General features: G+C 37.7%; 1 protein-coding gene across 3 annotated transcripts in view; it reads left to right on the forward strand.

The window, feature by feature from the left end:
* The first annotated feature begins 309 nt into the window (after positions 1-309).
* Cdkal1 (CDK5 regulatory subunit associated protein 1 like 1) overlaps positions 310-15,076 on the forward strand; it is a 525,097-nt gene continuing 510,330 nt past the window's right edge. Inside the window, exons 1-4 of one of the 3 annotated variants that reach the window (XM_042678555.1) lie at positions 310-396; positions 1,053-1,097; positions 8,628-8,802; positions 10,172-10,284. In XM_042678555.1, the coding sequence (XP_042534489.1) occupies positions 8,633-8,802; positions 10,172-10,284 (283 nt within the window). In that variant the 5' untranslated portion in view covers positions 310-396; positions 1,053-1,097; positions 8,628-8,632. Of the gene's footprint in view, positions 397-842; positions 848-1,052; positions 1,098-8,627; positions 8,803-10,171; positions 10,285-15,076 lie in introns of those variants that run through there. The other 2 variants (XM_042678556.1, XM_042678557.1) reach the window with 2 other exon arrangements.

A 15,076-nucleotide genomic window follows, 5' to 3' on the forward strand; every position in this document is an offset into this window, starting at 1 on the left:
TGCAGTTAATTTAAACTTTCAAGTCACTCTTAGGCAAAGCAGGCATAGTCATCATAAATAAGTCGTGGGTAATGTTTATATGAAGCGCTTAGCACAGTCCCCTTCCCCCCCGGCCCATTGTAAGAGCTCAGCAGAAGTTATCAATTGAGCGAGTCTAAGAATGTGCAGATCTCGAGATGGATCTCCAGCCTGGCAACCAAAGGAACTGGAATCCGTCCTAAAGGAAGTCCCGTCCGCATTCGCGTTTCCGGTCATGACGCAGTCTGGTCTGTGCCGGCTCCCGTCGGCGTGCCTGCGTCAACGAACTCCGCGGCGACGTAGGTGTCATGGCGCTCTCCATCTGAGGTCTGTGCGCTTTCCTGACAGTAACGTGTGGATTTCTTTCGCTGTGGCCAGGTTGGTTGTTTCCTGACAGCTGGGTGGGAGTGGCGGGTGGGTCAGGGTGGGCCAACACTGTGGACGGAGCTCCTTGGCCGTGCAGTTCCCGAGCGCTTGCTTTCGGGCGGCGTGGGCCTCGGGGCGCGGGCCGGCCTGGGCGTCGGGCGCCCTCGTCCCCGGAGGCAGCTTTTCTTGGTTGGGTACGGACTCTGCAGCGCGCCGAGGCCTTGTGCTCCGTCCGTGCCGTCCTCTCGCCTCTTCTCCTTTACTCATAAATCCTCTTTCTGAGTCTAGGAGCGGTAAGTTTGTTTTTCCTCCTGGTAAGAGGGTGCTTTGGTACTTAACTCGGTACCCTTGTTCCTGTTTTGTACTTGGTCACTTGCATTACTGTGTGGTGTAGGATAACGTGCTCTGTGTGTGTGTGTGTGTGTAAACTATAGCCATACACACCTGCAGCAATCAGCAAGAAGTTAGAAGGACATAACCCTACCCTGTGAAAGCAATCTTTCATGGAGTTCTCATTAGGTAGTTTTAAAGATTCCTTACAGAGGTAGGTGTGTGTGTGTGTGTGTGTGTGTGTGTGTGTGTGTGTGTGTGTGTGTGTGTGTGCACGGGCACGTGCACGTGTGTGCACACTGGGTGTTTGTATATTCGAATCAGTATTTGTTTTCCAGAGTCATCTTTGGAGAGGACCTGAGACCAATTGCAGATCATTCAAGGTACTGATTTATTTTAAGCCTTTTGTGTCTGAGTAGAATGTTACACACCAGAATGTGCAGAGAGTCTTAAGTTCTTAGTAATTCGCTATTATCGTTTCGTGGTACTGCTGTGATCTCCATTTTAGTAAATCCAAGGGACATATCAATATCCTTTATGTAATCTTTCACTTGATGCAGCAGCAGCAATGACACTGTACATTTCTTCCACAGACTTTTTTTTTCTTATTCCTTGATTCATGTATTTTCTTCTTTGGTGGCTGCTGCTTGGTCTTCATTTTAGACCATTTCTATGTGTGACACTTACATTTCAAGTCCTTAAGGGTTGATTTTATACCTCTTCTAACTCTGTTCTTTCACTTTCAATACTGCAATTCATTTTTTGTCAACACTTTTTCTTGGTTCTAGTCATCTCAGTGTGAAAACCTTGTGGTTTTGATTTGCCTTTCCCCCATGGCTAATTATATTGGCACCTTTTCATAATAGGCTTATCAGTCATTTGTATATTGTTTTTGGTTAATGTCTTTGGGATTGTTTGTGTTTTTGATTCATTCCAGACTTAGTTTTTTGTCAGTAGGGCTTGAACTCAAACCTTGTGCACTCACTCAGGTTTATTCAGTTTTACTCACTTACAGCTGTTCCTCTCCACTTGAATCATGCCTCCAGTTCCTGCTTTTTGCAGAATATCTGATTCACTATATCTGGTAGGGGCCCATGAGTTTATTTCCAACAGGTTGCACATGATGCTGATTCTGTTATTTTGGGAACTGTACTGTGAAAACTAATGTAGGACATTGGTTTGTAGTTGTGGTTACACATAAACATTACTGGGAAATTTAAAAAAAGATATTGATACCCAGGTTCTATTTTCAGAGATTGACCAACTGGCTGCTGGGAGTCTTCCTTTTTTCTTCCCTCCCTTTCTCCCTCTGTGTTGGAAATTTAATCTAGTTGTTAGTAATTTTTGAAAACCTCCTCTGGTGACCAGAATGTGCATTCAACACCATTAAGCTCAGGTGATCCAGCATGCAGAGAAGGAGTTCTCCTGCTAGGAGTTATCACAGACATGCACCCAGTAAGAAATGTATTTTAATTAGGAATGTTCAGTAGCATCACCTGGCCTGCCTCTCCCCTTCTCTTCTCTTCTTCTCCTCTTCCCCTCTCCCTCCCTCCCCCTCTTTTTCTCTCTCCCTTCTCTCTCCTTTGCTTCCTCTCTCCTTTCTCTTCCCTTCCTTTCACCTCTCCCCCTCTCTTTTCCATCCCTCCCTTCCTTAATCCCTCCCTCTCTCCTTCCCATTCTCTTTGTGTTGAAGATTAATCTCAAGACCCCATGGATGGTAAGCACATGTCCTCCCACTAAGCTACAACTGTAGTCTCCTCTCCTGGAGAGATTTTAATTTAGAATGGAATCTAGATATTTGGTATTATGAAAGCTCTCCTAGTAACCAAGTAATCTTTTCTGTGATATACAGCATCCTTTTCCCCCTCATTTTCGATATTTTTCTTTTCATTGTTTTTATTCCCTTTATTAAACTTTAGTTCTGCCATCTTTGAGAAAAATTTGACATTGTCTGTTGCCTTCTTTACCACTTTGGCTTCCATTTCTAAACTTTCATGTTCATGTTACTTGAGCATTTCTGAAGGCGTAAAAACTCACTTATTTGTACTGTTGAGTGAGATTATAGGTGCTTATTATATTCAGTCAGGTTTAAAAACTTCTGCATTACATTTATCTTCTTTGTCTCCTTACATGAATTTCTAGAACTCAGATTTTTGGATCTTCAAACTTCATGATTTGAAGTTTGAAATGTTTTGTCAGGTTGCTTTTTAGAAATGGTGTGTCAGACTTACTGTGATTTCAGATAAACAGTTTTTTTTGTTTTTGTTTTTGTTTTTTGGTGCCAGTTTGAGGTATGAACTCAGGGCCTGGGTGCTATTCTTGAGTTTTAGTGCTCAGGCTATCATGTGAGCCACAGATGCACTTCCAACATTTGGTGGTTAATTGGAAATACAACTCTCATGGACTTTTATCCCCTGGCTGGCTTTATACCATGATCCTTATATCTCAGCCCCCTGAAAAGCTAGGATTATATGACATAATTATCAGTGCTTGGCAATAGTAGAGTTTTTGTCAGTCTTGATGAAAAATACATCTTATCATTTTAGTACTTCAGTACTTCCTAATGATATGTTTGGGCATTCTTTCATTTTTAAATACTGTATTTCTTAATTAAATTGCTTGCTTTTCTTTATTCATTCAATTCTGTTTCTTGTTTGGTTATAAGTGTTACATTATGTGTTGGGATTTTGCCACTCAGGCAGAACTACGGGTGGGTACAGGATCACCTTTTTTTTTTTTTTTATATCCTTAGTTCTAATTCTAGCTTTGTGAGTGAATAACTCCTTTAGATTCTCTGGAGTTTAGTTCTTTACAGTTAAGGAGCATAGCAGCATTCTTTTCCTCCCTACCTCTGTAATGGTGTTTATCTACTGCAGGACTTTTTTTTTTTTGTCAGTCATAGGCCTTGAACTCTGGGCCTGAGCCCTGTCCCTCAGCTCTTCAGCTCCAGGTGAGTGCTGTACTACTTGAGCTACAGTGCCACTTTCAGGACTTTTTTATCCCTCATGTCCCATCCTGTTTCTCTCCAGTGGCTCTGAGCAGTTGTGTATGGAATATAATAATTATGTAATTTTAGAAGAAAATATGACTTTACTTGTCATTTAGTTCTTTGTAAATGTTAAGGAATGTTTAGTCTTTTTCTCACTTATTCCATAGAATAATAATAATAGGAGAAACCCAAGAGATTTGTTTTTTACTTTAGCTTCTTTTGCAGTATAACTAGTGGGTATGTACTAGCAAGGAAGCCATGGGACTGAAAGGGGCCAGAGGTTGGACTAGTAGGAAATGGGTCAGAAGTAACAGGAGGCTGACTATATATGACCTTGATCATGTCTGTTGGGCATGGGCTTTTATTTTGAGATGAAGTACCATTGGAAGAGTTGCATCAGAAATCTGAGAGGTATCCTTGTCTTCTGTTCTGAAAATGGTGGGAAGCTCAGGGATTAAAATAATTCAGGCAAGAGTTGATCTTGGGTTGGATCATGAATGTAATAGCCAGGTGCGGGTGGTCCACATCTATAATCCTAGCTACCCAGCAGACTGAAATCTAAGGACTGTGGTTCGAAGCCATATCTAGCAAGAAAGTCAGTGAGACCCTTATCTACACTTAACCACCAAAAAACCCAGAAGTGGAGTTGTTGCTCAAATTGTAGAGTGCTAGCCTTGAGCAAAAAAGCTTAGGACCTGAGTGTAAGTGCCAGGACTGACATCAAAACAAAAACACCCCCAAAAGCTCCCTCCCCGCCAAGAACCCCAGTGTTATAGCAGGTATGGTCACAAAAAGTCTGAATAGATTTTTAAGAAAAATACAACAGAATTTTTTTTTCAAGTAAGTTTTTTTCTTTATTGTGAAAATACTGTATAGAGGGGTTATAATCACATGAGCAAGGTAATGAGTACATTTCTTATCAAGCATTGTTGACTTCTCCTTTGCTTTTCCCCTACCTTTCCTTTCCAATACAACAAAATTTTGTGGTGGATTGGATTTAGGGTAAAGGACAAAATGGAGTTAGGAATGATTCAAGGATTTTTGGTCTAAGCAGGTTAGAAATTGGGACTAGCTGGGTGTTGTACACATATATAATCCCAGTGCTTAAGAGGCTAAGGCCAAGCTTTGAAGTCAGCCTGCACTATATAGTAACACTATATTACTAGCTATGCAGGGGGGCTGAGATCTAATCAGTGTTTGAAGCTGGCCCAGGATGGAAAGTCTGTGAGACTCATCTTCAACAAACCAAAAAAAACCCCAAAAAACCCACAAAAACCCCCAAACCCCCTCCCCCCCTAAAAAAAACAAAAACCCCACCCCAAAACAAAATGGAGCTATTATTCAGGTAGTAGAGTGCTATCCTTGTGCAAGAAATCTCAGGGACAGTGCCCAGGTCCTAAATTCAACCCCAATATTGGCACAAAAATAAAAAATAAAAATTATTACTATTTTTAAGTAGCTGTACAGTGGGTTTCAATTCAGTGTCAAATCATGAGTGCAATGCATGCTGATCACTGATACCTCCATCATTCTTAATTGTATCCTGTTTTTTTTAAATGTGTGTGTGAAAATTGCACTGAAGGGTTTCACTATGGAATTTCAGAATTGCATGTATTGTGTTTTTCTCAGAATAACTCTTGTTTGCTTTTTCTTTTCTAATTTTTGCAAACTCCAATTGATCAGCAGCATTCATTGAGACCCTTTATGTCTTCATACATAGTTTCATTATATTACAAAGTTATTCACCTTTCCCCCCTTTTTTTTTGAATTGTATTTTTTAATTTTGTTTTTTATTTTCTAAAGAATGAGATCTAGGTCATGGTTCTGTCTCTTGCAGTTCTGTCTTATTACTCTAGCACTATGAAAAGCTATCTTTTCTCCACTGAATTGTTTTTATTCTTTTCTGAAAAATCAGTTGGATGTGTTTGACTATGTCAGTGACTTCTACCTACAATCCTAGCTACTTGGAAAGTGGTGATCAGGAGGACCATGATTCCAGGCCCAGACTCAATGAAGTGATAGCAAGACCCCATCTCAACTAATAAGAGCTGGGTGCAGTATCACATGCCTTTTATCCCAACTATGAAGTGTAAGTAGGAGGATCATAGTTCAAAGATAAACATGAGACCCTATTTGAAAAATGACTAAAGCGAAAAGCTTGCAGATTCAAGTGGCAGAGTGATTGTCTAGTAAGTGCAAAGCCTTAAGTTTAATTAAACCCCAGTACTGCCTGGAAAAAAAAATTGTTTGGGCATGGTTATGTCAATCCATTTCTGGGTTTTCTGTTTTGTTGATTACTGTGTTTCTGTCTTAATACCACAGTCTTGATTATTTTAACTCGCTGATGAGTCTTAAAATTTGGCTCTTTAATTTCTTTTCAAAATTAATTTAGGTATACTAGTTCCCTACTCTATATCCATTGTTTTCCACATCCTTTTTTTTTTTTGTCAGTCATGGGCTTGAACTCTGGACCTGAGTGCTGTCCTTGTGCTTTTCAGCTCAAGGTAAATGCTCTACCACTTGAGCCACAGTGCTGCTTTCGGTTTTCAGGTGGTTAATTGGTTATAAGAGTCTCACAGACTTTCCTGCCCGGGCTGGCTTTGAATTGTGATCTCAGGTCTCAGCCTTCTGAGTAGCTAGGATTACAGGTGAGCCACCAGCGGCTGGCCACATACCTTTTTTTTTTTTTTTAAATATGTTTATAAAACATTTGCTAGGACTTTGATAGGAATTTTTCCAAGTTTATGTATCAGTTTTTTTTTTCTTTTTTCTCCTGACACTGTAGGACTTAACTTACGGGTGGATTGATTGGATTGAAAGTACATAGAATTTGCTTTTTGTGATTTTTAACCTTTGGGGTTTGCTGAGTTGCCTTATTAAAGAGTAGGAATCATGGATCCCCTCTTAGCTCTTGTGGTTTGCCAGTTAGACTACAGTGAATGTGTGTTTGTGTGTATGGGTGGGGATAGTTTACATAAAAGTTTTTTACTGGGGCTGGGAAGGTGGCTCAGTGGTAGAGCGCTTGCCTTGCATGCATGAGGCCCTGGGTTTGATTCCTCAACACCACATAAGCAAAAAGAAAAAAGCCGGAAGTGGTGCTGTGGCTCAAGTGGTAAAGCGCTAGCCTTGAGCTGAAGAGCTGAGGGACAGCGTCCAGGCCCAGAGTTCAGGCTCCAGGACTGGACCCCCCTCCCCCCCCAAAAAAAAGTTTTCTATCGGGGCTGGGAAGGTGGCTCAGCGGTAAAGTGCTTGCCTCTAATACATGAGGCCCTGGGTTCAATTCCTCAGCACCACATAAACAGAAAAGGCCGGAAGTAGCACTGTAGCTCAAGTGGTAGAGCTCTAACCTTGAGCTGAAGAGCTCATAGAAAGCGCCCAGGCCTAGAGTTCAAGCCTCACAACAGACCAAAAAAAAAAAAAATGTTTTCTATCTTGCTAGGCTTCCTTTCTATTTTGACAAGAAAAGTGAATTTTGTCAGGATCTTTTATTGTCTACATTCATTGGCATTTTTATATTTCTGGCATCTTCAAGTCCAGGTTTGGAGTTTAGGAGGCAAAAGAAAACCCATCATCATGCTACTTGTGTTCTGAGTCCATAGCCAGTCTATCTTTTATTCATCTTCCAAAGTCATTTTTCAGTTGTTTTAGAGATAATGTCTGGAGTCATGGTTGGACTTGGTGGGAATAGGGAAGAATATCTCTGTATGTCTTTTCCTTGAAGCTGTGTTCACATTTTTCTTTTTAATTATAAAAATTTTGAATATTGGGGAAAGGATAATGAATGCTGAGTGTCTATTTCCTAGTTTTATGAGTTGTCAGTGTTTTTCCATTTATCAGATTTTTTTCCCCTGGGGTGTTTCAAAATAAATTATTTGCATAATGATATTTCCTCTAAATATTCAATGTACATTGCTAAAAATAAAAATTTCAAACATAAGGATAATACTTCAGTTACTTATAATAGCCTCACATTCATTTTATAATCCAGTTCATATTCTAATTCTTTTTCCTGGTTCCCAACCTGTTAACAGCTATTGTGACAGAGTAAGATCCAGTCAGGAATGTGAATCACCAAGTTGTTTGACTCTTTTAAAAAACAGATGATCAAGAATTCAAGAACAGAGGTCCATGCAGTCTGTGACAATTTCAATGCAAATCAATCTGAAGTAGTTCTTTATATTCCCAAATCACTTTGCTCTCTGACGGATACTAGCTTTCTTCATCTGTTCAGAATCTTTCATGGAATTATAATTTGTATAGAAATCTGCTTTGTCTTCTTTCCTGGTACAGCAACAGCAAACTCACACAGAGCTTAATTCCCAGGGAGACAACAAATGCTCCAATAATATGAAATTGCAGTTGCTTGGTTAGAAGGCTTTGTCAAAGCACTGGTAATTACTGTCGTGGTAATTACTGTCCTCAACACCTCACCACCAACATCCTTCCTAACTGATGAAGAGTTGTTAGACTTTTTAAGTTTCTTTTAATCTCAAAAAGGTTCTATCCTACCTTCTTTCCTCATGGTTTTGATTTCCTGAACAGTTTGGATTTCTGAGTCTTGTGATGCCTAGCAGAAGGACTTGACGTTAGTTCTTAAAAGCTTCTTGAGATCCAAGTTGGTGAGAATTTTTCATAGTTCTTTTTTTTTTTTCCTGGTCTTGGGGCTTGAACTCAGGGCCTGGATATTGTCCCTGAGCTTCTTTGTGTTTAAGACTAGCACTCTACCACTTGAGCCACAGTGCTACTTCCAGTTTTTTTTTTTTTTTTGAGTAGTGTATCAGAGATAGGAGTCTAACAGAGTTTCCTGCCCCAGCTGGCTTCGAACTGTGATCCTCAGATCTCAGCCTCCTTAGTACCTAGGATTACAGGTACCCGGCTCGTAGTCATTTTTAATATGGCTTTAATATACCTTTTTATGTGATAGAAAAAATGCCTTCTGCATCCTGCGATACACTCCTCGATGACATTGAAGATATTGTGTCACAGGAAGACTCAAAACCACAAGATCGGCATTTTTCAAGAAAGCATGTTGTTCCCAAGGTGCGAAAGCGAAATACGCAAATGTATTCACAAGAAGAAAACAGTCCACCAAGTGACAGGTAAGTTTTCTCCTCAAAATTATGTTCAGTTTCATTCCAAAGCTGGCACTATTGGTCTGTGTGATTTGTATCCTGTCGCTTGGAATTATCAAACTTTTGTTAGGAAATAAACAGATTTAAAAATTTTATCAGTGCTTCTGTTTTGGTTGGTCCTGGGGTTTGAACTCAGTGCCAGGGTACTATCCCTGAACTTTTTTTGCTCATGGCTAGCATTCTACCATTTTAGGCCACAGCACTACTTCCAGTTTTCTAGTGGTTAATTGGAGCTAAGAGTTTCACTGACTTCCTGCCCAGGCTGACTTTGAACCTCCTGAGTAGCTAGGATTACAGTTGTGAGCCACCAGTACCCAGCTTGCTTATATTAATGACTGAAGTTTATCACATTTGTCTCAATCATATTCTTAACATCTCTTTTCCATCCCTCCCTCCCTCCCTCTCTCCCTCCCTCCCTTCCTTCTTTCCCTCCCTCCCTCCCTCCCTCCCTCTTTCTCTTCCTTTTTTTCCCCTTCCCTCTCTTTCTCCCTTCCTTCCTTATTTTTTTCTTAGCATACATTAGTTGTATGAGTTATATAACTAGTTATACAACTATTAATTATATAACTGCTATAACATATACATTAGTTATATAAGTTATAACAAGAGTATTTCACTATATTTCCATACGTGAATATAATATATCCTGGTTAAATTCTCCCCCAAAGCAGTTTCTATTCACATACAAATAGTTAGGGGATTCAAGTTGAGAGTACATCTTTTTTTCCCTAAAGATACATTTTTTTAGAACTCCGTTTATAGACACATGCTTCAATAACTTGGGATGACAGTTTTAATTTTGATTATTTTGTATTTGTGAATTTTAAAGTAGATACAGTTTACAGACATAGAGTTTTTCTTTAGTTCTTAGATACTAGAACCATTTTCTTTCCTATTATTTTTGTGCATCTTTCCAGGCGTTGAATTATTGGTAGTATTATTGGTAGTAGGAGTTGAAGTTGAAATTCAATTCAGAGAACAAGAGAACAAGACTTTTTTTACCTTTTTTTTAAAAAAAAATTCAGTAGTTGTAATGAAGAGGTTTCAGTTCCATAAGTTAGGTTATAAGTACAGTTATGTTGGTCAGTGTCACCCCTTACAGATACTTTTATAGAGATTCTTAACTGTTTCTCATGCTATTTGTATATTTTGATACAATAGCAGATTTTAAATTAAATTGGTATAGTTAATGAATAGCTTGTGAATTGATTGTAGGTGTGTGTGTGTGTGTGTGTGTGTGTGTGTGTGTGTGTGTAAAATGTGCCCTATAATCTAGTGGCTTTTATTTTAAAAATCACTTAGTGAAACTTACTTTTTTAAATTGATTACTTAACAGCATTATTCCAGGCATCCAGAAAATTTGGATACGAACATGGGGTTGTTCACATAATAATTCAGATGGAGAATATATGGCTGGACAACTAGCTGCTTATGGCTATAAAATTACAGGTAATGAGATCTATAATGTATTTTATTGATTTTTTTTCAGAGTGAAATTTTACAGATAGGCCTTCTAGCTTTAGCAGTTGAACAGTGTTTTATTATAAATGATTTTAAAGCAAAACAGTGATCATTCCTAAAGATTACTTAGATAACTTTATTATTTTTCCACTCAATTTTATTTAACACCAGAAACACTACTGTGATAGACAAAATAATAATGCTCTAAAAATAACCATGTTCCAATTCCCAGAATCTGTTTAAAAAAAAAAAGTTACCTTATATGGCAAAAGGGATTTTTGCCATGTGGATAAATTAGAGATCCTAAGATGGGGCTCAACCTAGATTATTATTTTTTTAAATAGTTTTTATTTTTATCTTTAGTTACAACAAAGTAGCATATGAATACAATCAATCTTAGTGTCACCCCTTCATCATTCTCAGCCATTCTTCCTAACTCCCACCCGCTCCCTCAGTTTTCTTAATTTTGTGGAATGTTACATTGAATTTTATGGCTGTATTTCTGCCTTTTGAATGTTGAAGTAAAGTTTGGAGTTCAGGGTCTCCAACTGGCTAGGCAGTTACTCTGCCTCTTTGAACCACGTTTCCAGCCCAAATACTTATTTCTATAATTTGTGTGTACATTAAATGGGACTGTAATTTGATTGCTTTGTAAGGAAATATTGGCATCTTTACTAGGAGGAAATACTGGCATCTTTACAGGTGAAAAAAGAAAAGTATGTCTCATCTTAAGTCACATAGGTAATAACATGTCACTCCCAAATACCACTGATGGTGTTTCTGTGCCTCATAGTTCTTGTGTAGGTGGCAAGTGCTGGCTACAAGATAGCATCTAGGGGCTAGCAAGGACTGACAGTGCATTCTTTCCCTTGCATTGTTTCTGTTAGTAACTAAAAGATCATATATGATTAATTTTGCATTGTTGAATTGCTGCCGTGTCTGCTGCTTCCACTCCCCATCCTCTTTCCTTTCTGTTTTCCCACATCCTTTTCTTTACTCTCTTTTTCCTTCCTTCCTTTTTTTTTTTGGGAGGGGGGTCCAGTCGTGGGGCCTGGGCGCTGTCCCTCAGCTCTTCAGCTCAAGGCTAGCACTCTGCCACTTGAGCCACAGCACCACTTCCGGCTTTTTTCTTTTTGCTTATGTGGTGCTGAGGAATTGAACCCAGGGCCTCATGCATGCAAGGCAAGCGCTCTACCACTGAGTCAACTTCCCAGTCCCCCTTGCTTCCTTTCTTTTCTGAGGATTAAATCCAGGCCTTTCTGTGTTAGGTAAGCACTCTATAACCAAGCTACCTCACCAGCTTTATGACTTACTTTTTAGACAACAAAATCAGTCTCAAGACTTTTGTCTGTTAAGTTAAAAACACGAAGTGTGCTTTTAGACTTACATATTCATCAGTACTTTTAGTATAATTTAACAAAGTAGTAAGTTTTCCTTAGTGATAATAGTGAATACATTTCAGTTTAAATTGTAGTCTATTAGTGGTTTGTGTTTAGCCTTTTATATATATATATGTGTGTGTGTGTGTGTGTGTACATATATATATATATATATATAAATGAAAGTTAAGCTTTAATAACAAAGTACTGTCATAACTCTTCTTAATCCAATAATGAAATAAAGGTGGGATTTCCCAAGTTATTTGTTTATTTGATCACTTGAGAGATCAATGTAATTTAGGTACAGCTGTGTTACATTTTCTGTGAATGAGTTATAGCATGTGCATTGTTGGTAGTGGAAAAAGTCACTCCCTAGGCCATTGACTGAGGTTCTGCTTATAAATACATGAAAATAATTTATGTCAGGTATATGAAGGATTTCTGGATAAGAATTTAGTGGTTTTTTTTGGTGCTCATAGTGTCAGAAAAGTCATTTAAAAGTTCTTGAGCTTTTAACGTTCTTGATTGTTCCTTTCTATATTTGTATATAATTTTTTTTCATTCAGCTAATCTCTTCTGAATATACTACTTACTACTGAGTAGTGTGCTAGGAGGTGTGAAGATAAAAGGAACTGGCCATTGATTCCAAGATAAGAATTTTATTCTTTTGGCAAAGGCAAAGTCTTAATTCTTGGTTAATCTTACAAGCTGTTTTAGTAAAATGTTCAATAGCATTTTTTCATTTTTTTTTTATAATATAGAAGAAATAGGACTTGTTATATTTTAAGATTTTTTTTTTATAATTTGTATTTTAGAAATGTTTTGCTATAGTATTAAATTAAGACATAGTGTCTTATGTTTGAATTAAGCAAATTAGTATCTCTGAAACAAATTGAGTGACTAAAATGTGTGGTCTAGTTCTTGGTTCTGGCCATTTAACTTGATACTTCTAAGTTATTGCAACTGGGTCAGTGGGATATATTTAATTGATTTGTAGAAATGCTTGTTAAGAATACTTGTAAGGCAGGGTGCCCGTGGCTCATGCCTATAATCCTAGCTACTCAGGAGGCTGAGATCTGAGGATAATGGTTCAAAGCCAGCCTGGGCAGAAAAGTCCGTGAGACTCTGATCTCCAATAAACCACTAGAAAAAAAAACTGGAAGTGGTGCTGTGGCTCGAGGTAGAGCGCTCGCCTTGAGCTGAAGAGTACAGGGAAAGTGCCCAGGCCCAGAGTTTAAGCCCATGACTGAGGGGGGGAAAAAAAAAAGAATACTTCTAAGGACTATGCTATCAATCAGAATTTGAAGGATATTAAAGCTACTTGTTTGGTTTTGGACTTTTGCTTAGGGAAATAATGTTTGTTGTATATAAATTACAAGTATGTATAAAGTTCTGAAAAACAACAACAACTGATATATTTGCCTGCTTTCTTATCTCAGTTTTAAGAATTGATGACTATGATGCTTCACACTGATATTCTTGAGTATACCTATATAATAAATTATAACAGGGTAGAGTAGATCAGTTTCTCCAAAATAGAACTAAATGAAAAATGTTAGGCTTCTATTGGACAGGCTGATTCTAAGTGAAATCTGGATTTTTGAGCACATTTTTAGAGAGAGGAACTAAATTGCTTACAAAACCTAATGTGTGTTAGGCATTTTATGTATGTTTTTACAAGGATTAAATAAAATAACTTGGTATGAGAATTTCTCATCAAGACTAGGAGAAGGGGGGTTGGAGGCATAGCTCAGCTGGTAGAGAGCCAGCCATTGAGTGAAAATGGTTAGCGACCTAGCTGACTATGAGAAGATTAGATAGACACATGACTCAGACCAATGCACTCAACGAATATGTAGATACTGAGTTGACATTTAGACTGGAGTTTGTCAGAATAGTTGTCCGCAGTATGCAACATGTTGAATAATGACCATATTCACTTATCCTTCCGCTCTCCTTTTGTTTGTTCTCCCTTTACCTCCCCTCATCCCCAACAAACATGTAGCTCAGTATGGGAATCTACTATCTTAATAGGTTCTCTTAGAAAATTTTTTGTAAACCTACATTTTGAAATATTTTTCCTTTTAAAAAGTCTTTATCTTTGACACTTACTAGTAGTAGCTTTTCATTATTGGAAGAGAAACAGAGGTTTTTTACCACCTCAGTATGTACCATAAGAACAAGTTCAGCTTAGTCTTAATGCTGAGTCTGTAGTTGGAAGTAAATTATTTCTAGGTAACAAGTAGCAGTGTCAGCTGATCTATTTCTACCTCCTTAATCATAGATAACCCATGGAAAAATAAGTAGAAAAGTCTGGAATTTTAAATTCTTGAATCAGAAATTCAGTGAAAAGTTGTTCTTGGAACAGGACTGTAACTTGTTTCCATATATATCTCTTAAGCTCTTGTTCTGTACCATGATTCTTTACATTTGTGTAGTGTTGTGTGGTTTGTAAAATACTTCTGCATTTATTACTAATTTTATATATTTGTATCTGAAGATACAGGACTTTATTAACCTAAGCTTCTAAAAAGATTAGAAAATATTATGACATTTTAGTCTTTTTTATTTAAATTTCATTGTATGTACAAATAATGAGTATTTACATTGAGGTGTTACGTGTTGAATAGTATATTTAATAGTAATTGCCAGAGTTATTTTGCAGAAATTGTTTCTGTAGCCAAGGGTGACATCCTATAAGATTGTTAAATATATATATATATATATATATACATATATATATATATATGTATGGAATTACCTTGATACTGATTAATCTAGGGAGTGACTATGCTCTAATAGGTGGAGTTGAATCTTAGCATAATTCTAAAGTTCAGAAGGTAAAGAGAAAGAGTTATCTAGACACAAATCCTTTCACACATTAAAACAGGAACTAGATCTGTTGATCTCAAGATCATTTAACTTGTTGGTAATTTACTCTTTCAAACATTCCTTCTTGGTTGTTATGGTAATGTTCTTATATTAAGTTTTTTGTATGAAGTAAGAATATTCCAAATGATTCATACTTTTTATCATTTTTCCCACTATTATTTCTTGTGGAGAGTTGACAGTTTCATTCAAAACTGCCTGTGGGTACAAAAGATCTGACGGCCGAGGAATAATAGGAATGGGCATTATTTTCTAGAAGGTGCTTCCCAAGAAGAGTGAAGTACCAGGGTATGACAATGGCTAGTAGTAGATCCCAAGCTGTGCTTTAAAAAAAATTCTCTCTAACACTCAACGTTCAAGGAGGAAGATAAAAGTCTTAAAGATGTTTGGTAGCTTTCCTACCTTTCACCATCCTAGACATCAAGAGTAGACCAATTAACAGTATTGGAATTTGGGAAAAGAGAGTACTTGGAGATATCTAAATATAAACCAAGACCTGGCACATGGCATTG

This window comes from Dipodomys spectabilis, unplaced genomic scaffold, assembly GCF_019054845.1.
Source record: "Dipodomys spectabilis isolate Male_0828 unplaced genomic scaffold, ASM1905484v1 ptg000045l, whole genome shotgun sequence".
NCBI lineage: Eukaryota > Metazoa > Chordata > Mammalia > Rodentia > Heteromyidae > Dipodomys > Dipodomys spectabilis.